Genomic DNA, 24,366 nt, shown 5'->3' with positions numbered 1-24,366 from the left:
GAGTACACATTGTAAACATAGAAAGAAAAATGAGTATATAGCACCAAGACTCTTCTTAAATTCAGGCATGTGTGCTAACCTCATCTCAGAAAGAGCTGCCATTAAGACATCTGCTTCCAGACTTGGGGGTCCTGAGGTTAAAAGAATGATCATGTTAATTATAGTTGATTCAAGTTAGTTCAGTTAATTATTGTTAATTTAAGAAGGGAAGTTCATATAATGGATTCAGAGATACCTGAGATTCCATAAAACATGATTTTAACCAGCTCAACTTTGTCATCTAAATTAACAAAAGGTAGACTCTTTCAAAGATGACTCAGATTTTTGGAAGCAAGTTACTCTTGTATGATGACTCTCATTCCTGTGATTCTAGTTTGAGTGGAGAAATTGTGGAAGGTATTTGAGTCTTTCTTCTTCTGAAGCTGTCTACATTATCTGGTAATGAAGTTGGACTAGAGTTAAAAGCATATTAAACAAAGGCCAGAACACCCTTTATTGGAATTTTAATTCTAACTGCTTTGTGGCCTGGGACTCATCAGATAACTCCTCTAGTTCCCAGTGGTCTATCTCTGATTTGCTGTTTTTTTTTTTTTGCATAACATTAACTTATTATCAGATATTTTATTTTATTTTTTTAACATTTTACATTTTTTTCTTTTTTTAATATTAATTTTTTGGGGGGCGGGAAATAGGAATGGGAGGGATTCAGAAGGTTGGACCAGATGTGTTTTTTTTTTTAACTCAAGGTATCACATTTTTTATTGCGGCATAATTGGCACATAACATATTAGCTCTAGGTGTACCGTATACTGGTTTGATATTTATATATACTGCAAATTGATCACAATAATTCTAGTTAACATCTGTCACTGGGTGTATCCTTCCAAGCATTGCATGTTCCGTGTTTCCTTCATTCTGTCCATGGGTGTACATCAATACCACACACACACACACACACCTTTAAAAGGTATATATGAACACACCAGCAGGTTCCTCATTCAACATACATGTATATTTCATATTGTAACGTCAACTCTTGGCCTCAGTTGTAAACTACAACTCTTGGAAATTTTCAAATGGATCCCAATAGCACAGGAGGAACTAGAGCTGTACAGGTGAGTCCTGGTTCTGTATACAAGTATGACACTGCCAATTCATCCCTCATTGAGGGCTTTTTTGAGCCATTTTCCAAATACCCACTCCCTTTATCATATGCTTTCTTTGATTCTGCTTTTGAGGTATATCATACCCCATATAGTTAGGAGTGTTTAATCTGTAGCAAAAGGTAGATCTTAACTAGTGTATCTATGTTGAGTATATTTTTTCCAATAAAGGAAATCTTGTGTGCATACACATATGCTTGAATTGAATGAAAATATGCTAGAGGATATGTGAAAATGACCATATTGACTTTCTTGTCTGCTGGGAATAGAATGTTAGCTCACTGGACTAAAACTATTTTCTAGTAATTATGGTTCAGTAAATTATTTTTATTGACTTATTTTTTAACCCAGAGACTATAAGCCATTGTAAGTAACCTGTGTAGGAGAAATATTGCCTTAGTACTTAACTATAGATTTTAGATTGAACAATTCCAGTGGGAAATCTCAATGAGAAGTTAGGTTATATTTCAAAATGAGGGAATGGTACCAGTGCCGATGAATACAACCTTCCATACTTTGCTAAAAGAATGTTGTATCTTTGGTTTTATAGCCTTATTTTACAAAATTCAAGTGACTGTCTCAAGGTGCTTGTCAATGAAATACTGACTTTAAAGAAATATAAATTTATCTCCTTGGTAAATATATCTGGTAAAAATCTTGAGGTTCATTTTCTTTGTATTGCTGCATATTTTTAAATTTTGCAACTCTCTCTTATAACCCTTTTAATTTTTCTCTGTGTAACGGGCTATTTCACCATTTTTTAAAAATTTCATGTATGAGTGTTTCTCCCTTTCTTTACTATAAAATTAGCTAATCATTTGACTCATTTATTATTTCTTTTTTATTTTATAATGCCTTAGTTGGTGTTTTTATTTTTATTAATTCATTTCTTCTACTTGAGTTAACTCTGTCCTTGTGCTAACTCCCTAACTCGAACATTTACTTATTTTCATTCTGTCTGTCTGTTTAATAGTACAAAATGTAAGGCTAGGAGTTTATCTTTTTCTCATCATCAATCTTATACACTCTGATAATGAATTTTTTTAAATGTTCTGTGATTTTTGGTTTGATATCTCTTTTACCTAAGAGTTCCTTCAGATAGAGGTAGAAGAAACTATCTACTTTCTTTCTAGTTTCATAATTATTTCATGGCTTATTGAAATTTGATCAAAGATTTTTTTCATTGTTTGGAGTTTATTGTGAAATTTGTCACCTACTGTATAATTACCTTTTGTGAATGTGCATGGCTCTTAAAAAGCAGATTTATTTTCTACTTGGAAGATACAGAATTCAGAGAACACCAGGTACATCTGCCTTTTTGTAAGTTAGGCATTTTATATCATTTAAAAATATTTGATCTGTCAGGAACTGGTACATATTTCTATTCTTTTTCTATGCAGGGTAATTTTTGCTTCTGGAATGTTGATTCTATGTTATTTGGTTCTTTGTATTCCTGTTAGAACTTCAAATTTTATTGTGCCCTTTTTCAGAATAAAACCTGCTTCTTCTTTTTAATGCGTTTCCCTAGAATTCAAATTCTCCTCATTTTAAGATGATGACTGTTATCTTTGCTCAACTTTTTACTTTTAACCTTAGATTTACTTTAGATTGGGTGTGTCTTTTAAACACTGCATATAACTGAGTTTTTTTTTTTTAATGAGCCAATATAAGATTATTTCATTATTTAAATCAGCCATATAGTAACATCCATTGAAATGACAGGAATGTTTGATCTTAGGTATCATCATATTCTATATTATGCTCTCTGGTTTTTTATGGCTTCTTTATAAATAGTTCACTGTATTGTCTGTACCATCTGCTTTGTTATGTTAGTTATGTATTTGTTTTTCTGATGTTTTGGAAGTTTTGTATGATATCTCTAGTTATTCTAGTAGCTAACACAATAGTGAAAACTTTCTATCTTCTATTTATTTAGACAATATTTATTGCTTCCACACCATAAAAATTAGCAAACTTCTGCTTCCTCTCACTTTTATGCAACACCTGATTTTAGGTGGTTTTATCAACTTGCTTAATTTTTTTGTGGTCTGTACCTTTATTCTTTAAATATAGCTCTATTTCTTTATATCTCTATATATCTATTCATTTATATTTTATTTTATTTATTTTTTATTTTATATATTTTTACATCATTTTTCATTTTTGCACAAGGTATGCATTTTCATCTGGTTATATTCCCCATACAATTCCCACCCCCTTATTTTGACCCTAATCCCTCCTTCCCTCCCCCCACAGTGTGTTTCTGGTTAATAGTTGCTTGTTGATTTTGATTTTTACTTTATTATAATTAGTCTTTCAGGTATGATTTTTGTAAAAATAGGGAAAGGTATGGACTGATTCCACAATAGATAAGGATGCAAGTATTCATTCAATACCTTACAATACCTTTCCCCGTTTTTCTTTCATAACTCCTTGCTACTCTTTGTTGACTATATTATTTCTAAAGTGACCTGATTTTCTAAATGAACATGCTATTTCACGTGCTACATGTGCTTTACAAAAATCATACCTGAAACAGTAGGCTCGGAAAGAAAAATCTGGCAAAAGCTAGAGTCTTCCGATCTTCATGTCCTGATTCTACTCGATGCTGTCACGTTGGCAAAGCTTGGTCTGTGCAGCTACAGCTTGGCCAGAGTTGTTCCTTGAGTACTTTCTTTTTTTTTTAATTTTTTTTAATTTAAATAATAAATTTTATTTTTATATTCCCCCATACAATTGCAAACGCCCCATTCTGACCCTGTTCCTTGAGTACTTTCTTTTAGAAGCACTAATGAAGCCACATTTTTGAGTGCTTACAGGCTTTTCTGCTGCTGTTGTGTTTGGGTCATAGCTTGCTTGGGTATGAAATTTTTCAAATCAAACTTTCTTTTGTTGAGGTCTTATTTGGATTTCTCTCAAATGTCTTCTATTTGTGAGGTTGCTATGGAGAGGTCAGATGCCAGTCTGGAATCATTTCCATGTCTAGGTGATATATTTTTTGCTTATGTGCCGTAGGCATTATTTCTTTACCTTTGAATCTTTAGCTTTTCTTGGGATTGGTGTGTTCTTTTTCTCTATGGAGTCACATTACATTGATTAAATATTGACGTTATTCCTTTTCCATTGCTTAGTTCATTTATTTAGGAAAAACTGTCACTCATATATTGCCTCTCTTTGGTTTCTCTTCCATATTTCCTTTAATTCTCTAAATTTTGGATCAATGGTGTTTGTTTACGGCCTGCTGTTTTCTTCCCTGACCTGCATGTCCCTCGATGTGCCTTCATCAGGAACAATTCTTTGCATTGATGCCCATGCAGTCTTTACTTTTCCGGTCTGAGCTCCTGTTTTTACTGAGTCCTTAATAATTTCAGGAATTTCTTTCTACTCACGGCACTATATTTGGTCACTCAGTGGCACCATTTTTGGGTGAGTGTTCCCTATCTGGTTTTTCCCTCCTTCTTATTATTTTCCTTTTTTTAATGGAGGTATATTTTCATTCATTTTTTTTTCTTGGTGGTGGTGTGCTGCTGTTATTTCTCTCCATCCTCCTCCTCTTTCTTCCTTTTATTAGTTACTATCTTTGAATGAAATATATTATTTTTAAATCAACTATTTGTAAATGTGTTCCTTCCAAGGAGGAGCCAGAATAGCAATATCCTAAACAAGCTGGGATTCCCTTTGGTTTGTTGTGAGGCTTTTATTAAGTGTGTGTGTGTGTTCACGTGCATGTGAGTGTGAGCGTGTTAGCTTTTACTTCTTCCCAGTCACTGGTGACAGCAGGTGTCAGGCCTCTCACAGTTCACATACCCTCTCACCGTGCCCCTGTGTTTCCTTACTCAGCTCCTCCTTCTTCACTATACCTGGGGCTAAATAGGGCCCAGGCTTGCTCTTCACACCTGCATGTACTGTCTATTCTGAATTGTCTTCTTCAAGAGTTTTTGAGACTTGCAGCCATAATCTTCATCTCTGGGAATCTTACCTCCCCCATGATGCAACATTCGACAGTCCTATATCATGTAATTTTGCATTGAGATAACAGATTTTTTTCTAGATTTGTGTTTGTGTTTCTCATTGTTCTTGGTTTGTGAAGGTAATTTCTGAGAGGAAAGGACAAAGTTGTCTTTGTTATACTATCTTAAATCCAAAATCATGATAGATTTCTCATACCTCATATTTATAACTTCTTCCCCTGAGAAATAAGCTGGTACGTTTCTGCATTTTATTTGGCTGGGTGCTTTTGTTATCTTCCCAGTCAAATAAGTTTTCTTGATTCTACCTGAAAAGATTCCCTGGAAATGTAACCTAAAGATCTTTCAAAGCTCATGCATCGCAGGTGCCATCTGCCCTGTGAACTTCCCATACAAAAAGAACCTTTGCTTCTCTTAATTGATATGTTGCTTATTACATAGAGCTGCTGTAGCAAACATACCCAAAATGTTTGACAACACACATAGGTGTGTGTACGACAGGTGTTTCTTGACTGGCAGGTGCTTTATGATAAGCAGTGATTTTAGACCCAGAGTTTACCAGCCACACGGCTTCCATGGTACTTGTCCGTATCAGATCTACAAAAGAGACGATACTGGAGAAGTAGGCATGGAAGACTTTTTTTTTTGTATTGAGTTAACCTTGGTTTACAACACTGTATATGATTTGGAAGTATCTGATCACTGCTTTCAGGTGTTGGTAAACACACCCACCACCAACACCCCTGCAGTCCTCCACCGTATCCTTTGTTCCTCATCCCCACTTTGCTCTTTCTCCTCTCCCTTCCCTTCTGGTAACCTCAGTCCTACAAGGCATAGGAGATTTTATAGGTGAGAACTGTGACAGAAATACATCCCTTCTCCTCTTGTTTTATTATCTGGCATTAACTGGTAGAAATTCTGGGAAGTGTGCTAGCTGCAGGATAGGAAATGGAGGATGGAGTTTGGTGAACAGCTAACTGCCTCATTACTCCCCCTGCTTGCCTGTCATAAATGTCCTGACTACTTCTAACCAGATTCATCTTTTCATTTATTCAACAAATATTCTTGTGTTCTTTTGAAGACTGACTACACGAGCTTCTCATTCAGAGTTATCTTAACCCCCACCTGAGGAATAATAGTTATTTATTTTCCTGCAGTGTCCTGGAAGAAAAAAAGTATGAGTTAAAAGAAAATCCTTTGTGTCAGCTAAGACCTTTGCCCTTTTAAAAACATACTGAACTCTTTTATAAAGCAGAAAATGTGTAATTCCACCAGAGCCAGTAGTTATGAGTCATGCAGTACTGAATTATCATTCAAGTTGAATTCACCTTTAGAAGAACATCCATCCATATTATCTTCCAAACTTTTCTTTCCATTTCATAAAAGTATCTGTCCTCCAAAGGAAATTCATTGACCACTATTTTAGAATAGCCTGTTAACAGTTGAGTATACCAGCTCAATGAAATCCAATAGTTGTAAGAGATGGGCAGATAGAGGTGCGTGGGCAAGCCCATGGGATAAAAAGTTATTTAATATCATGTAGATTTTCAGAAATAAATGCTTCAAATTAATACTTGCATGTTATTAGTCATGTGATTCATGTTCACTATCTCTTCTTCCAAACCTCCAGCCCCCATTAAAATATGCTAAGAACTTGTATCCCAATTAAGCAGGGGACAAAAATGGGTTTAACTAGTTTTAACTGAGCTAGTCTTACTGAACAGCTACAAGGACAATTTATGTTATGAATGCTCTTCCTTTTCATCATCCTATCCAAGTAAAAATAATTGGGAGTAAATCATTTTTATCATGCCCCTTAGAGATGGCATAACTCTCAGCAAGGCAAACTCAGAAACAGAGAAGCCATTGTGCCTGATGGGGTGTCTGCACAGGAAAGGGTGCAGAGGAACTGAGACACTTAAGGGCTGTTGAGAGGCCCTTGGATTGCTTTAGCTCCCATCATGAGCCCTCTGTTCAGCTTCCTTAACGTCTATTCCTTTTCCGGCCTTTCATTAGATGCTAAATGTGTGTGAATTGGTGTCCTTTCTCTTTGGTAGCATGCCTTACAAAGAAAATGCATTCTGTTTTTGAATTAGGTCTGAATTTTAAACTAGGTTGTTATTACTCTTTACTTACTATTGATTTTGTTGGTGATATTTATTGTAATCAGAATGTATTAGGCATAACATATTTACTAAATGCTTCTCAAACCTTGACTTAAAAATTAGAGATACCTGTTGGGAAACAATAACAGTTCTTTATTATTTATTTACATGCATTTTGTCATTAATCTTCATCATAATCTAACGAGGTAGGGATTATTATCCTCCAGTTTATAGCACCTAAAACTGAAATGTAGGAAGGGAAAATAGCCTACAGGTAGTAGGAGAAAGAGAAGACTCAAACCCAAGTCAGAAGTCATTAACCTGTGCAGATGCTTTCCTGGTAAAGTGAATCAGCACAACTTCACACTTTAAGAAGGGGATGGAGGTCTTCCTTTTCTTCCAATGTGTGATGGGAGCGTTGAGTTTCTGGTTCTGATTTTTAAAACCCTCTCCATCATGATTTGGACTTTTATAGCACTTGCTTGCTATAGTGATGCCTTTTGAGAAAGCAATTGAAAATATATTGGCCAGAGAATCATGTTTTATTGTTCTCTGATTCACTAAGCTCAAGGAATTATTTATCCTGCTGCTTTATTTGTCCACTTTTCATTATGGACTGAGCCCTGTGGTTAAGGACCCAGAAGCATTTGCTGCAGTTGTGTAGCTTTTGGTAGCACTTGGAGAATAAATCCATGGCAGTTCAGTTAGATTTGTTTTTGGACACTGCCCATGGCTAGGAGGGGTGCACTGGCTCCAGAAAGACCAGGGGTGGACACAGGACCACTTGAGAACAGAGGAATTCTGACTGCAGTATTGGCTCCAAGCCACAGGACGGGTTGCTTTTCTTACATTCCTCAGGGGACCTATTGCTGCCTGATGAGGCTTTCTCTACAACAGCATGTGCCTTTGCAGTTGGATGGAGTGATTGGACCCCAGAGGGCTTCAGCCTCTTGGTGTCTTTTATGCAGAAGAGCAGACCCCATAAAGACTTATTACATAATGTAATTGTAATAATTAACATAAAGACCATTGACCTTCAGAGCAGTTGAAGTCACTAAGTCAAATTTGGGAGGTTCAGCCTAATGTTCTTAATTTACTATGACCTCTTATTTTTCTAGGGTGACAGAGAAGCAGAACTGGGGCTGCCTTTTTCTCCTCTGTGTGACCGAAAGTCAACCATGGTTGCTCAGTCCCAAGTAGGTAAGTGTTTGCCAGCCCTTTGGACAGACAAACCGGAGAGGTGTCCATAGAAGTAAACTCAGTCACTCTCAGTGATTTTTCTCCTGGGAACCTGGCTCCATCTTGCCCTGCTGTGTTCGGGGCTTTGACTGCCTGAGTTGATGGAGCCGCTATACCCGTACTTTTCTTCCTGCGATGGGCTGGTTCATGGACTGGCTCAGCACCTCTCTGCCATCTCCATCATTCCCTGCCAAGACAAAAGGGAGCTTCAGATCTCCAAGACGATGACAAGAATTAGTGGCAGAATGCCCATTCTGCTTCATCAATTCATTCTGCCTGCAGTAGCATAAGTCTCCATGACATTTCTCATCATTTATGCTTCTTCTGCTTCTGTTCCAGGAGATCCTCATTCTTGGATCCCTACTTCCAGGAATGGCACATTTTAAATGTTTTCGTCCTCCCTTCCTTTCCGTTCAAAAAAAAACTTTAGCACTTTTTTTCTTTTTTGGTAAGAATAACTTTTGTGCTGCTAATAGCCTTAAAATATGTATATAACAAAAAATACTCAGATGAGAGAGTACCAGTGCCAAACATAAATTAAATGTCACCAGTTATCTCCTCTGCAGAAGAGTCTGAAGTCATTCAAAAAATAAATCCAACAAGGATTTATTGTGTTTTGAGTACTTACTCATTTTTTTTTTTCATAATAATAGATTGAGTCCCTGTTAGGTGTTGGGCACTGATGAGCACTACAATAGATGTTACAAAAAAACAAAGACAAATAGTACATAGAATCTTCTCTCAGAGATGTAAGGCATGAAAACAAAATCTATTGAAGTATCATGACACTAGGAAGAGTTGGCATGAAGTACACCCAGGTACAACAGAGTACGTGAATCCCTAGACGTAGAAAAACTTGTTGAAGAGCAGTATTTGAGTTGAGTCTTAAAAGATAAGTAGGCAGTGTCTAATGGTGATGTGGATTAGAGTTGTATGGAAGGTCACAAGTATGTAATAAATAGGGAATTTTAAAACAGCTTGATATGATCAAAGAATTACAAATAATTCTATATGACTGGAGGGATTAAAATGCAATGAGGGACATGTTTAGAGAGAAACCAGGCCCACATTATATATTATAAAAGAATAGCATATGTTTTACTTTTCTTCAGCAATGAAGGCATAGCTAAAGAATTTTAAGGATGGTTAAATATACATAAATGGATATTTTAGAATAAAACATAGTAACTCTAGCCTATGGACTAAATCTGTCTAGTCCACTGCATGGTCTTATAAATAAAATTTCATTACAGTGTGGCCATGCTCATTCATTTGCAGATAGTCTGTGGCTGTTTTTGCCATACACTGCCAGTTATGCAGTTGTTATAGGGAAGATCCACAAAAAATGGAAAATATTTACCTTCTCATCTTTTACCACAAAAGTTTGCCAACTCCATTTTAGAAATATTTCTCTATCCATACCATGGGGACTGATTGGAGGGTTTTGAGAAGGACTAGAGGCAAGGAAACTAGCTGGGTGCCTCCATCAGGGACACAGCAAGCAGCGGTGCATGTTGTCATGCCGAGTCAAGGTAGAAGCAGAAATCTAGGTTAAGTGGCTGGGCTAACACGTGCAGGATGCCGAGGGAGAGGTGATCAGTTAGTGCTGGTTTAGAATGTTCAGCTTAACCTGTGAGAAAAAGAAAATGGTGAAAACGGTGCCATCACACTCTTCAATTTCAACTTAAAATTAAACCAGAATTAACTACAACACAAATTTGAATGTCAGGTTTCCCTATCAGGATACTTTTGGCATCTGATAGCAATGATTTTTATTTTGCATCCTTCACTGCTGTACATGAAATGCCAGAATCACCCCACCACAGTCATTGTGAAAACCAAATAGGCTTTTTGTACGTTTCCAAACACTGCATTTCCTTTGATTGTTATTTAGTTTCCTTCCAACTTTCACATGACTGTGTAATGAATCACTACCATTAGTTCCAGAGCATATATTTTCTCCAAATGTGTCACACAACACAGGTATTTTTGAACTGTTGAGACATTCACTTTAGCTCAACATCAGCTATCTCATGAAACTACCTGTGGTGATCTTCACAGGTACATCCTAGGTCTGACCCCTCTCCTGGTTTTCACCCTGTTTCTTCCAACTCTTCTTCCTCTCCCATCTGGATGTGTCTCTTGAATCTCAAATGCAACACATCTAAGACCGAACCTGCTGTCTTTCCTACCCCCTTGTCTCTGTGTCCTCTGCTTTGCTGTAGGAAGTCTTCAACAGATCCCACCTCCTGCTTCTTATAGTGCCGCTGGAGTCCACCTTCCTTCCTTTTCCTTTGAGCTACTTCAACAACTTCTAAAATGCTTTTCTTAGCCTTAGTCCCTCTTGCGCTCTCCCTTACCATTCATCCTGCCAGGTTCATTTTACCAAAGAATACCTGAAAGTGTCATCACAATGCTGCCCAAACATTTCCAGAGGCTTTTAGTGCCCCTCTAAGCCTGTCTCTTAACTGACAATGGGAGCCTCCCTGGCTGATGATGATGTGTCTCCCCAGGGTTTCCTTCCCTGGCAGCAAAAGAACCCTTGAACCCCAGCATCACACATCCTGCACCCTCCCCATCCCTTTCTTTTTGCTTATTCCACCTTCTGCACCTAGAGTGTAGAGTTGGTCTTAGGGCTCAGCTCATACATCACCACCTCAATAAAGCTGTTGCATGTCACCCTGCTGGCTCCTCATCCCTGACCTTCACCAGAGCCTTTATTTGTGCTTTTCCTTTGTCCCTTATACTCTTGGGGTCATTACAATCTGTAGGTTGTACATCTTAGTCTTGTACACAGTGTTTGTATCATGGTAGGTGTTGAATATATATTTTTAGGCATTTTATTGAATATCTACTAAAATGCCATAGGTAACTTATGGAGGAAAAAGGGAACTGGCTCTAGCTGTTCAAATCAAGGACTATAAGACCAACCTATTCTCTCTCAATCTCATCTGGCGCTCATGTGTAGATTAGTTTTAAAAGAAAGATGAGAACTCGTGAATTTCCATGGGAAAGTATGAAAAGGCCTAAGTTAATATGGAGTTCCTCTGAAGTACTGCTGTGTCTCTTCAGGTTTCATTGATTTCATTGTGGAACCCACCTTCACTGTGCTCACAGACATGACCGAGAAGATTGTGAGTCCCCTAATCGATGAGCCCTCTCAAACGGGTGGCACTGGACAGAGGCGTTCAAGGTCAGTGGAGAAGCTTCAGGCTGGAGGGTCAGGCTGGCTGTCCATGATGACAGGGTTCTACTTTCAGAAGAGATGGGGTGGCTATTTCATAATGACATTTGCTCTACATTTTTAAAGAAGAGAATTGCCTACCTTTTTCTTTTTTAGAGGAATTGAAGTTGTATTATATATGCTCTCCAGGCTGGCCTGGAGGGTGACACCCAAGGTCTAAAATATGACTGCCAGGTACCTGGTACACATCCCCCCTTCTCCTGACACGTGTGTGTGAGCACGGCATACACACCCACACCCACCCTCCACCCCTCAGCCCCCCACGTCCCCCCACACACACCCATTTACTCTTATGTAAGAGTAAATGGCGGCACCACTGACTACACTTTTACCTGCTGTGCTCACACAGTTCTTGGTCCTCATCCAAAAAGATAGTAGGCTTGACCAAAGTTTCACAAGAAAGACACTAATGTTCATTTTTAGGTTCAGAAAAAGAATAAAGTAGAGAGGAAAAAACCCTGAATGTTTTAACTCACCTAACATCATTATACGGAGAGAAGACTCATAGTTAAAAGATTCAGGGTCTGGGTCCCATTGTTGGGGTTAAACTTCTGACCCCATTACTTACTAGTTGAGTCATCTCTAGATGGCTAGAGTGCTGCAAACACTGGACTGAAATGTACTCTGTTCCTCTAGTCAGGCTTAGTGTCAGTCATTCTGTTTGGATTCATGTCAGTCCCAAGCTAGCCACCTGGAGATGAGCAATGATTCTTTAAAGTTTCCCAGAGGATGGCACATCCTTATATTCGTGAAGTTGCCCATGATTAAAAACATAAATTAATATTCATATAAAAAAGATCTCTTGCACCACTGGTCTCTCATCATCTCCAAATTGACTACCTCTTCACTGGCATTCCCGCAGAACATTGGAAATCCCGTTACCCAGGCCTTGGGAAGTCTAGGATCAGGGACACGCTGAATATAGAGGGACATGGGAGTGGAGAGAAAGAACACCAAGTTGCTAGGTAAAAGTTTTTCTAGATCCAATTCCAGTCAGTACATGTATGGGAAGAGAGTTTCTCCACATCCGACAATAAGCAATGCCAGGACACCAACAAGGTGTCTGGAATTCAACCCACTTCTGACACTGCCTACCGAGAGAAAGTATTCCATCTGCCCCAGCCTCCTGCTCCCACTTTAGACTCCAGTTGCAAGCCTGGGTTACTTGTGCTTCTCAAACCCATGGACTACAAATTGAAGGTCCCCCAAACCTCCTCCTTGAACTTCAGACATCAGGTCAAGTTCAGGTTGTTACCTGTACTTCTGACCAACTAGTTTTAAATCAGAGATTCCCATGACCCATCACAGAACTCAGAGGACCATCTTACATATCAAATCGCCAATTTATTGTAAAAGGGTATAATTCAGAAACAGCCATATGAAAGAGATGCATCAAGCAACATATGGGGGAAGAGTGTCAAGTTGCTGGGCTCTCCCTAGGTGCACCATTCTCCCCAAATCTCCACATGTACACCCACCCAGAGACTCTCCAAACCCTGTCCCTTTGGGTTTTTCTAGAGTTTTCACTACCAAGGCATAACTAACCCAATGGCCTTTGGCAAATGATTCAACCTCCTGCCCTCTCCTCTCTCAGGAGGTTGAGGGTGGGACTGAACACAGTTGGCTCTCTGTGGGGGCAGCCAACCCCCATCCATTGGTAGGGTCCCCAAATCTCCTTATTAAAATAATAAAAGGTAATTTTATAGCTCTGGTAACTTAGGAAATCCCCAGGGCTTTCGGGAGCTCTGTGCCAAGAATGAGGTGAAGACCAAACACATGCTTCTTGTTATAAATAACATTGGATAACTTGGAAAAGTGGTTACTGTGAAAGCGGTTGCTGAACTGTGGGACCAACTGGAAGTTGAGTTCAAATTAGTTAATGTCAGAGAGTTGAGGACAGAAAATCATGTGAGAGGATTTTAGTCTTGTTGAAAAAGAGATGCGACCAATCAACAGAACAAATATGGGGATTATCTGTAGTCGTAAGGCGAAAACTTGATTTTTTTTCCTATTGAAAATGCCAAATTTTCCACCTGTCACAATTGGAAAATAGAATAATCACAAGCCTCCTGACTTAGAGATTTCATGGCAGTGACTTGAGGAATACTAACCACCACTCTCTTGGGCTTGTCCATTGATACTCATTTTCTTAACACTGACCCTCTTCTTTGGTATGATTTTTTTTTTTTTTTTTGCTCTCCAGTCTGAACAGCATCAGTTCGGCAGATGCCAAGCGATCAGGTGTCAAGAGCGCTGGCTCAGAAGGAAGTGCCCCGGTCAACAACAACGTGATCCCCGTTGACTATAAGAGCTTTAAAACCACTTGGACGGAGGTGGTGCACATCAATCGGGAGCGATGGAGGGCCAAGGTCCCCAAAGGTAATGTGCTATTGGTGAATCTTCCAGAAGGCCAGTCCAAACTGCTCAGCTCCCACTCATAAAACCTGGCCCTGCTACACCTGATTTATGAGTGTTGCAAACAAAGCACAATCTCAGCATGTAGGTTTAAATTCCTGAACATTAAGGTATTTTGATCATTATATCTAACACCAGGGCTTGATAACAGGCCGTGGACCACCTGACTCCTGACAGCGTGACCTCTGTGCTGTGTGATTGAACGACTTTTCTTGGTATGAGGGGTCCCAGAGTCTAAATTTTTGTTATATCTTGGTTTCTTCTAGATGATCTCATCGTTTTTATTTCATGTGGCACAGTTATGTGGCCATTGTGACATCTTTTAACTAAAGTCTGGCCAGGAGCCACCTCAGTCATTATGTTGGAATAGAAAGAGCTTTATTTTCTTAAATGCGTTGTTATCTTCCTTTCATGTTCAGAGTTTCCCGTTAACCATTACTCAGGCTGGTCTTCTGAAATGAAGATAACAATGCAGGTGAACAGAAATTTGCTGATGTGGACACCATCAAAATTCAAATCAGAAGAGTCGTGACTTCGGGTCCCATAAAAGACAAGAAAACTGTAAACAAGTGAACAAAAAAGACTAAAGCCCATGTGGTTTTTGACAGCTGAAATTCATTTGTCATACATGCATGTATTTTTGTTGAAAACATACAAAATGATCGCACTCACTACATGCTCATACTGTAGTCTCAGGAGGGACACGTACCTGACATAGGGGTATGAAGCTGTGGTACTGTTAATGGGCAGATTGAGGGGCACCCCGAGATCCCTGAACTCACATGCTCTAAATGGATTCTGCCATTCACTTCATGAAGACAAAGCATATTGTTAGTGTGTAAGACTTCTAGAAAAGAGCTTTAATAGAATAAGTAGTGTGCATAGAAAGACAAGAAAAGATGTATTTTACCAATGAAACTCCCCAGACCACCATATCCCCTTATGGGTAAATGCTCAGCCAAACAGGGTTGACCGTCAGTGGGGCCACTGAGACCTGAAAGCTTGCCACAAGTCTAAGCCATCTTCTAGCAGGGAACAATGGGAAAGGGCAGAAGGGGCCAGGTAAGTCTGGGATGAAAGGAGCAAAATCAAAGTACAAATCAAGATAGAAGCTTCCATTGTCAGCCTGCCATAGTTCTCTCACCCATGTCTCTTCTAAGTGTCTTTATATGTCTCTACTCCAAGTCCACCTTCTTTTCATCTCCCCCAAAACCCTGGTGCAAGTCCAAGGCTGAGAAGCAGGTGGGGCTGCCTCCCCCAAGTCTTCAAGTCTTCTTTCAGTTTCCCTGATGCTTTGCTCCACCTTTCCTTAGGTGGGGCTGGGAACAGGGAACTTCCTCTTTGTGTGAAAATTACACTCTTATGCTACTTGCTTCCTCTTGGATGACTCTTGGAGCTCAGTGAGGGGGCTGGTCCTCACTGTGGAGATGAACCTTCAACATGTCAGTTGATAATCTGTATAGCGCCTACTGTGTGCCAGGCTCTGTGGAAGGGTATGGAGATGAAGATAGACATCCTTGTCCTCAAGTTTGCAGTGTTCTGGGAGGGGGCAATATTATTACACAGTGTCTTCCAAAAGAAGAACAGATATTTAATCCCTTGACTGAACTTGCACTTGCTGCCAGTGCTTACCGGCTCTGAACCCCAGACCCTCATAACAGGCACAGAGAGTTTTTAATCCTCAAAATAACACTTTCATTTACTGAGTATAAACACAAGTGACAAGGGTGGGAGTAGCCCCTCATGCATGGGTGTTGTGGGGAACTGCTTCTAGAGTGAGCGAGACCTCTCTGTTGAAGTTACTTTAAAGCCAACCACTGACTTGCCCACAAAATCCTGTCCTAGTGACCTCTCATTTCAGGTGATGCAAAGGATTTATACCTGTGGTGTTTTTAAGGTATAATTGGGTCCTTAACATTTCAGGACAGATATTCACCCTAAACTATGGAGGAAGCCAGTGCCTTGTCTATATTTTAGGTAGCCTCTCATAGTCTGTTCAGATGCTTTAAACATTAACACCCTCCCTTTTGGCAGGCGTTGCAAGCAGTGATGGCAGCTACCGTATCATCTCCAAAAAAAAAAAAAAAAAAAAAAAAAAAAGATAAGCACTTTCGTAATCAATTATACTCATTACTCATGAAAATCCAATTCCTGACAACACACATTTTAAAAAGTACTTCAAAATAATTTGTTTGCAATTAGCTGGCTTACTAAAATTACCTTCTGAAACTAATTACCTGGGGGAGCATTAGACAGTTTCTTTTCCAGAGGAAAACTGGCCCTTTAAAAAAAGATAAATAAATGTCAATAATATTTTTTAACTTTTTTTTAATTTATTCATTTATTTATACAAGAACCGGGGTGCAGGCCAGATGTGCGGGAGGGTGAGAGGATTCACCAGAGACAGAGCGGGGAACAGAGCAGGCAGACTGATGAAATACACTGGTGAGGGGAGCAGCGGGTGCGACAGGAGAGGTCTGCCGCACCATGTGTGACCCTCGCCGGCCTGCTGGGGTAGAACCAGTGCTGCAGAGGCTGTGGACAGCTTCACAGTGTGGCGCTCAACCGCCTGTGCCACCAGGGCAGGCCCAAATGTCAATAATTTTAAAACATAGATGCTTTAGACTTGTGGTATATTGAGAGAGATATGCTTAAGCTATTTTAGAAGGACTCCTTCTTAACCATGCTTCAGGCTTGGGGAACAAATTTTGTAGCCAAGAATGAAAGTCATCTCATAGCCTGGGGTTGAGTTCTGTTGGAGGTGTTGTATTTAGCAAGGAGGAAGGGGATGGCCTCAGGCAAAGAGCCTGGGCTCTCTATATTTTGTGTGAGATTTATTGAGTTATCAAACAAATTTCAGTTACTTTCACTTTGCTCTTCTGCAGTATTGGGTAGATGCTGTCAAAGTTGAAAAAATTTAAAGCTTGATATATATTGATATATATTGTCAAATTTCTCTTGATATATATTGTCAAATTTCTCTCTGCAACGTTTTTTGTGCTTTTGTTTGCTTTACCAATTTTCTCTCCCAGTACAAATATAGTGAAAGGGCCTATTTCCCTATCCTATCCTTCATTTTTTCCACAAGGATGTTTATATTTTTATTATTGGTTCATAATAACTGTTTCTATATTAAGGATGATAATCATAAGTTGACAAAATGTTTTGCAATTTGTGGTCCACCCCAGTTTTTCCTATGCTTTTAATTTTGCTTATAGTCTTTTTTATATATGCTAATTTTATTTACGTTTACAGAGATTACCACCACTCTTTTTTTTATTATTTCTCTCAATGTAAATATAGAATAGTATATACTACAATAAATAGTGATGCTTGTTTGCTAATGCTGAGATGTTTAGTGAATTTTTATTTATTTCCTCCTTCATCATTGGTTTTTTTATTGAAATTGAAATTTCCAGCCTTGGTAATTATAAGTAAATTATTATTTTATAATACACTTATCTTTTTTATGTTATTTTAAATATTTACATCATTTTATTTGCAGTTTAACAGCAATCTATTTAACACACTAAGCTTTACAAGTTTTATTGCAGTACACTTATATATTTCCTTCATTCTTGAGTTTTTAACATTGAATTTGAATTTTTCTGTCAGCTTAAGCAGTATGGCTAAAATTTTCAGATTTCTGTGGGAGCATCATCTTTACATGTCTAGAAGTACCTTTCTGTTATTCTTGTATGTAATTGAGAATTGGCAAGTCAAAGTTAATATAGTATTTTTTTTCAATTAGTCCATTTTTCTCTCTCCTTTTCTTTGTCTAGTTTCCTTTCTATCTGTTTATAGGTAATTTACCTAAGCATTTCAGAAAAATTACATGAAGGGACAACTGGCCCAATGCCATTTTTAACCAAGAGCCTATAGTATCATTATTCAGAAGGACAAATTAAGTAATCAATGTTTTTCTACCAGACTGTGTAGATATTCAGTGTGGGATAGAACCACTCTCAGAGAAATGCAGTTTATGCATCACAAGGGCTCTGCTCTACCTTAACTCTTCAGCTACTTATTTCTGAGCTTTCTCATAATAGGTCACATCAGATAGACAGTTTGAAATGGGAAGCAAAAGGAGACAGGATTGGACACGATATTTGTTCTCTGCTGGTTGAGAAGCCTAGGATGTTAAATCTAAGATCTGAAAAGCTAATTTGACTGTACACATGCCACCTTTGGAAACTGTTAGCACATACAGATTACGTGCATTCTCATATTCTCATTGTAGAAAGTTTTATGATATATTAGATATTTTATCCTAAAAACATGAGGGAATCTAATTATAGTGTGATAGCCTGCCCTACCTCCTGCCCATTTATTACCTTTTTTCTTATTTATGTGTTGATTTGCTTTGTCTCTTTATTTTGAGTAGTACCATGGTATGTTGATGATTGGCCACACTAATATCAGGTATTTCAGAGATTTGAGCAAGGGATGGAGGTAGAGAAATTGAAGGCCCTTGCAGAGCCAACCTGAAGCACCATCACCACAGTGGGGTGAGCTCATGTTCTGATCTGATTATGATATTATGAGAGTGACCATCTCTTCATTTAAGCATTAATTGCCTGCTGTCACCTGGAGTTGAGCAAAAGCAGAGTTATTTCTGAAATGTACCCTCCTCTCAGTTTTTCATTTACTTTTTTTTTTTTTTTTTGCTAGAGTTCCCATAGAAAATTGGTCTGACTCAGTTGTCAAATGAATTTTTCTTGCTCAGATAATATTTTATGCTCTTCTGTAGTAAACCAGAATTTAACACCTTCAGTTTTTATCAAATTATTTTTAACTTGGGGGCATTTCAGATGTTGAAAGTTTGCCACCGAGTCAGTGGGGATTATGTGAGGGGATTATAAGTTATTTTACCTCATACCTGAGTATGAGCAAATTCCTCTCCTACTTGTATTATTTTCCCTCTCAGAGTAGTAAAAACAGTCATCTTTTTACTCACCTACATTAGTGGTTGAGGAAACTATTTGTCAAATAGCTAACTCTTTCAGAATAGGACTTTGGAGTTTATTTATTTTCTATATTTCACACTGTTTTAGATTGTTAGTGACGAGTATGTGCAGGTCAGGTTCATTGGCAGATAGGGTGAATCATACCTGTTGAGCAGATTTCATTTAATCAACAAATAATCCATGAGCATCTGCTGTGTGCCTGGTGGTGTACAAACACTGGAAATTCACTGATGCAGATGACATTTGATCTTTTTCCTGAAGGCATTGCAGAAAGATGAGAAGAAGCTTGGATGGACATTCTCGGGGGCCTTCTGTGGTCCTGCCAGTCTGCTGAGGATGCTTTCTCACCATCATCTTCTTCTGCAGGGCCATCTTATTCATTGTGTTACAGGGCAGCCCCACTGTGAAATGTGGTGGCCCGAGTGTGGGTCCTCACCCCTGTGCTTAAAAGGGACTTATCATGAGACTCAACTGCAGGTTAATAAAGGGTTTATTTACAAAAAGGGGAAAATCAAGAAATGAATAACTGAGGGATAAAGAGAGAGAGAGAAATTTGTGAATGCGGCCTACCAGTTCTGCTGAGCTGGAACCCCAATAGCACACTGAAAGCTGGCGAAAAACCAAACACCCCCAAGGCCCACATATCTGGTTATATACCAAGCCTGGCTACTTAGCTCCATCCTCAGTTCCCAGCAATCTTCCCTTCAGTGGTGATGATGACATTATGGGATTTGTAGTCTTTGGTGTCTTGGATCTCTTTGGTCTGGGTTCGGGGAGGCGTCCATAAAACCTGTGTTTGTGCGGTTGTTCAGGACATCCTTCCCCCCAACAATTGTATCTTTATATAAAAGTAAGGAGCCTTATTATTCTATATATGCACATGATTATGTTATTTTGTAAAGAAATCGCTTTATCTTTTTAGTGTAAATTGCAGATACATCCTGCCATAAAAAACTGAGTGCTAAACATTTAAAATTTAAATCAATACTTGACAACCCTGATTGAATGTTGGAATCCTCTGGAGAGATTTTAGCATATTCTGTTCTTACCTCTTTCTCCCCAGAACCTGATTTAAATATCTGGGGTGAGGCCAAGTTATTGGTTTGGATGGGTGGTTGGGTGAATCAATGAAAGGATAAATGAAAATTTTATAATGTATTATTGAAGACACCTGAACAAACAAATGTAAGGGCAGGAAAATACAGTGAAGCCAGAGCTCACAGACCTCCACAGAGCACAGTACTACAAAGCCTGTGGACCTGGACCCCATTTGGACATTGTGCTTTTTAGCAGCATGATAAAAGAAAACTTGGTAAGGTGCATAATCATGCTGCTGGCCATTAAATTAAAAGCAAACTTGTCGGGCCTCCCCAGTGGCGCAGCGGTTGAGCGCTGGGTTGCGAAGCTGCCCGCAGCCTCTGCAGCGCTGGTTCGATCCCCGGCTGCTCCCCGGCCACCAGAGGAGGGTCCCACATGGCGCGCAGACCTCCCCTGCCGCCCGCTGCTCCCCTCAGCAGTGTACCTCGGTCCTTCTGCCTGCTCTCTTCCCCGCTCTGGCTCTGGTGAATTCTCTCACCCTTCCGCGCTTCTGACTGTGCCCAGTGCTAGTATAAATAAATAAAAATAAATAAAATCTTTAAAAAAAAAAAAAAAGCAATCTTGTCTATGAAAACCAGGGCTTTTTAGGACCCCTGATCATGAGGTATGGGACATTTCTAGCATATTTCAAGGGGGCAAGCAATAATGTTTTTCATAAGGGAGCTTGATGGATGACCTTTTCAGTGAACTGAATGCCAGACAGGTTGAGTCTCAGAAAAAATTGGTTTGTGAGGTGCCTTCCATGTATATTATGGAATTCCTACAGCCCAGCACCCCTTTATTGCCTGATCATGCCTTCAGGCCCTGCATTGCCTTAGCCTTGTTTGTCCTTAGTCATTTGATCACATCATCTGTCCTTGCCACTTGCTAACAACTTTGCTTTAACCATACTGCCATAACCATAACCAATGTCCCTTGGCCATACAAAGCTCATACTTTCCTCATGGCCTTTATATTTTCTAAAATTTCCTCCATCTGGAACACTGTTTCCCACAAGGCTAACTCCTTGTCATTCAGGACTTGATCAAGTGTCACTTTCTTTACCTCCTTCTGTAATGGCTCCCCACTCCCGTATATTGATGGTGTTCCATCATATTATTCTGTTCTCCTGCTTGTAAAGCAGTTTTCAACATTTGAAATTAACTTAGTGATCTTACCGTGGTCTTCTGCACTCTATATGTCATCCTGCTTGCGGCTCTATTCCCAGTGCCTAAAACTGTGCTTGACACTATAGTTGATCAGTAAACATTAATTGAATGAATGAACCAATCTTTTTATAAATACTTAATGTATGCAGCTATGCTATGTTTTTGATTAAGCCCAGAACCATACCCTTTATTAGTCAACCAAATTGGAAATAAGACTGATATCTTCTCAGTAGAGGGGAAGTCACAGACAAGAGCCAGTGGCCAAACTAAAGATTACCTCTCTTTGTAGACAGTTTGAAGACTGTTTTATTTATCCTCTTCCTACTTATAAATTCACAGTGGCCTGAAAAGGCATTATTCGAGTGGTGGTGGTTTTCCCTATTTGTCTTGTAGTCAATTGTTTATGTTTAAACTCCCAGTTCCAAGCATTAGAATTTCAACATGAAACTCCAATTTTTCCTGGGCCATGTGAGAAACTTGGTTCTGAGCCTCGATTCCACTTTTGTGAAATAAGATTATGGTAGTAGTAGCTACAACATAAAATTGTTTTGAGAATGAAAGGGGATAATCCTTAAAAAACACTTAGCTTAACACCTGACATAGGGGATACACTCGAGAATTTATTAATTAATTTATTACAGACATTGTCACAATAATGCTAGTGACAGTTTGGTTTGTTCATTATTATTATCCTTAATTTTATTTTCTTCCTGCTTTCTCTTCTAACCCACTGTTTTCAGAAATGGCATCACCAAGAATCAATTTTATTAGGTCTCTGAATACACATGCCAGTCTGATATATATTAACCAAAAATAAGCCCAAACACTCAGTAGTCATCTTATATCATTTTAGTGTAATAATTCCCAGGGCCAATAATTGTTTTTGTCAGAGTCAACTCTTCTAATAGGGATCTCTTTTTATCTTTTCTATGCCGTTTATGACTTGCCATGGAAACAGAGGAGAAAGCCAAGAAGGAAGCAGAGGAAAAGGCTCGCTTGGCTGCAGAGGAGAAGCAGAAGGAAATGGAAGCCAAAGGCCAGGCTGAAGAAGGAGCATCTGGCAATGCTGAGAAAAAGACGTCTGAGGAAGCTAAGAACCAAGTCAATGGAACGCGCACCAACAAAAACCACAACCCTCGTGGGAAGAATTCCAAAGCTGAGAAGTCGTCAGGAGAAAAGCAACAGAATGGTGAGTAGAAATTGTGCTGGTGAAAAGCTCTTTTCAGGGTGTTAATGACGTGATGAATGGAAACTGACAAACAGCTGTGCCTATGAGGCAGCTCCCGGAGCAGCAGCGCTGGCTTCCCTGGTCACCCAGCTGCTGTGGATCCTGCCACACTGGGCTGTGGATCCCATCAGGATCCCATCAGGATCCCATCAGAAGCAGCCAGAAGCTGTCTGAGGATATTTATACCTTTTGGGCCCTTCCCAGCTGTTTTGGGGACTCTGAGCAGTGTCTCCTGCCCACTGGGGAAGTTACTGTTAACAACCCAGCACATTCCTGAGTGCTTGCTGCCCAGATGGGTGATGGAAGAGCCATATTTCTGTGTATAGCATCCTAGCAGGCCCTGTCTCAGGTCTGCCCCAGCTCAGCTCCTGTAGTGTGTACCTGTTTATCTGTAGGTGAGTAGCTGTATACTAATTTAGGGTGACCAGCTGCCCCAGTTTGCCTGAGACTGAGGGGATTTCCTGGGATGCGAGGAATTCAGTTTTTAATCCAGAAAAGACTCAGGCAAACCAAGAAGAGCTGCTCACCATAGTGTGCGTATAGTTGACGGTTTCTTGTATTTAATGCACAAAATATTTGTTGATTAGGAACTACTTGCCAAGCAGTGTGCTTTAGAAAGTGAAAGGCTACAGGAGTCCATGATCTCGCAGGATGTATAGATATTGTCACAAGTAATTCTAGTCACTTGTGAACAAGTAACAGTAGTGCCATGGCAGAAGAGATGCCCAAAGGCCGCGTGCAAAGGCAGAGACAGCTTTGCTGGGTGTGGGGGTTGTGGAGTGGAGTAAATGTCAAGGAGGGCTTCAAGAGGAGGTGATATCTGAGCTGGGCTCTGTTTTATTTTTTAATTGCATTATTTTTTATTGAGGTAATGGTGGCTTAAACAATACTGTGTATTATTGTGGGAATATGGGTACACAACTATTCAGTGTATATTTTCATACCACACCCACCATGTAAGTAGCCACAGTCCTCCACATTCCATTGGAACCTCTTTCCCTTTTAATCCAAACCTCTTCCTTCCTTTTATGATAGCCTAAATTCTACAGTCAAATTTCTAGCGTTTGTTTTGGTTTAATTTTGTCTGTTCCTTTGTTTTGTTTTTTTATAGTCCATGTGAGTGTAATCACCCATTATTTATCTTTCTCATTTTGACTTAGTTCACTTAGTATGATCTCTTCCAGTGCCATTCACGCTATCACAAATGACAAAATTTCTTTTTTATAGCTGAATAGTATTCCATTGAGTGAGAGAGAGAGAGAGAGAGAGAGAGAGAGAGAGAGTGAGTGTTGGTGTGCATGTGTGTGTATAATGAAGAGCTGGGTTTTAAATGCTATAGTTTGCTGCTCCGCTGTGAGACAGTGACTTATTACCGGGAGAGTAAATGAGCTAGCACTCACAGGTGTGACATTGGTTACCTGTTTTAAGGAATAACAGGAAGTTCAGAGTCTCTGGAGTGTTCCAGTGCCAGCTTGTGGCAAGGTAGCTTGACCTTGCTTCAAGTTAGACCAGGATTCAAGACACAACCGTTTCTCACTTCTCAGTGATCTTGGTCAGGTTACGTAACCTTCTACTTAATCCTCATGTAGAATGTACGTGCTCACAGCACGGGCCACTGGTGAGCTTCCAATAATAATAGCAAAACAGTGACAGTAAAACAATCAGCGATTACTGACTATATGCCTGATGCTGTTTTAAGTTCTCTCTTTACAAATTCACCCTTACCTGCCTGTTGGGCCAAGTGACCTGCTCAGAACTGTGTCTTAGCTGTTATGCTACATAGGCCGAGGG

The 24,366-nt window shown here is 39.4% G+C and overlaps 1 protein-coding gene across 8 annotated transcripts in view; it reads left to right on the top strand.

Moving 5' to 3' along the window:
* Nucleotides 1-24,366, top strand: part of PDE1C (phosphodiesterase 1C) — a 417,006-nt gene that overhangs the window by 337,232 nt on the left and 55,408 nt on the right. For all 8 annotated transcript variants that reach the window (XM_054692457.1, XM_037509953.2, XM_037509936.2 and 5 more), the window contains 4 exons: nt 8,355-8,436; nt 11,548-11,668; nt 13,923-14,098; nt 22,306-22,536. In XM_054692457.1, coding sequence (XP_054548432.1) covers nt 8,355-8,436; nt 11,548-11,668; nt 13,923-14,098; nt 22,306-22,536 — 610 coding nt within the window. The remainder of the gene's footprint in view (nt 1-8,354; nt 8,437-11,547; nt 11,669-13,922; nt 14,099-22,305; nt 22,537-24,366) is intronic.

This window comes from Talpa occidentalis, unplaced genomic scaffold (genome assembly GCF_014898055.3).
Source record: "Talpa occidentalis isolate TD23 unplaced genomic scaffold, MPIMG_talOcc4v2.1, whole genome shotgun sequence".
NCBI classification, from domain to species: Eukaryota; Metazoa; Chordata; class Mammalia; order Eulipotyphla; family Talpidae; genus Talpa; species Talpa occidentalis.
The sequence above is the reverse complement of the archived record's forward strand: the minus strand, read 5'-3'. Positions and strand labels throughout refer to the sequence as shown.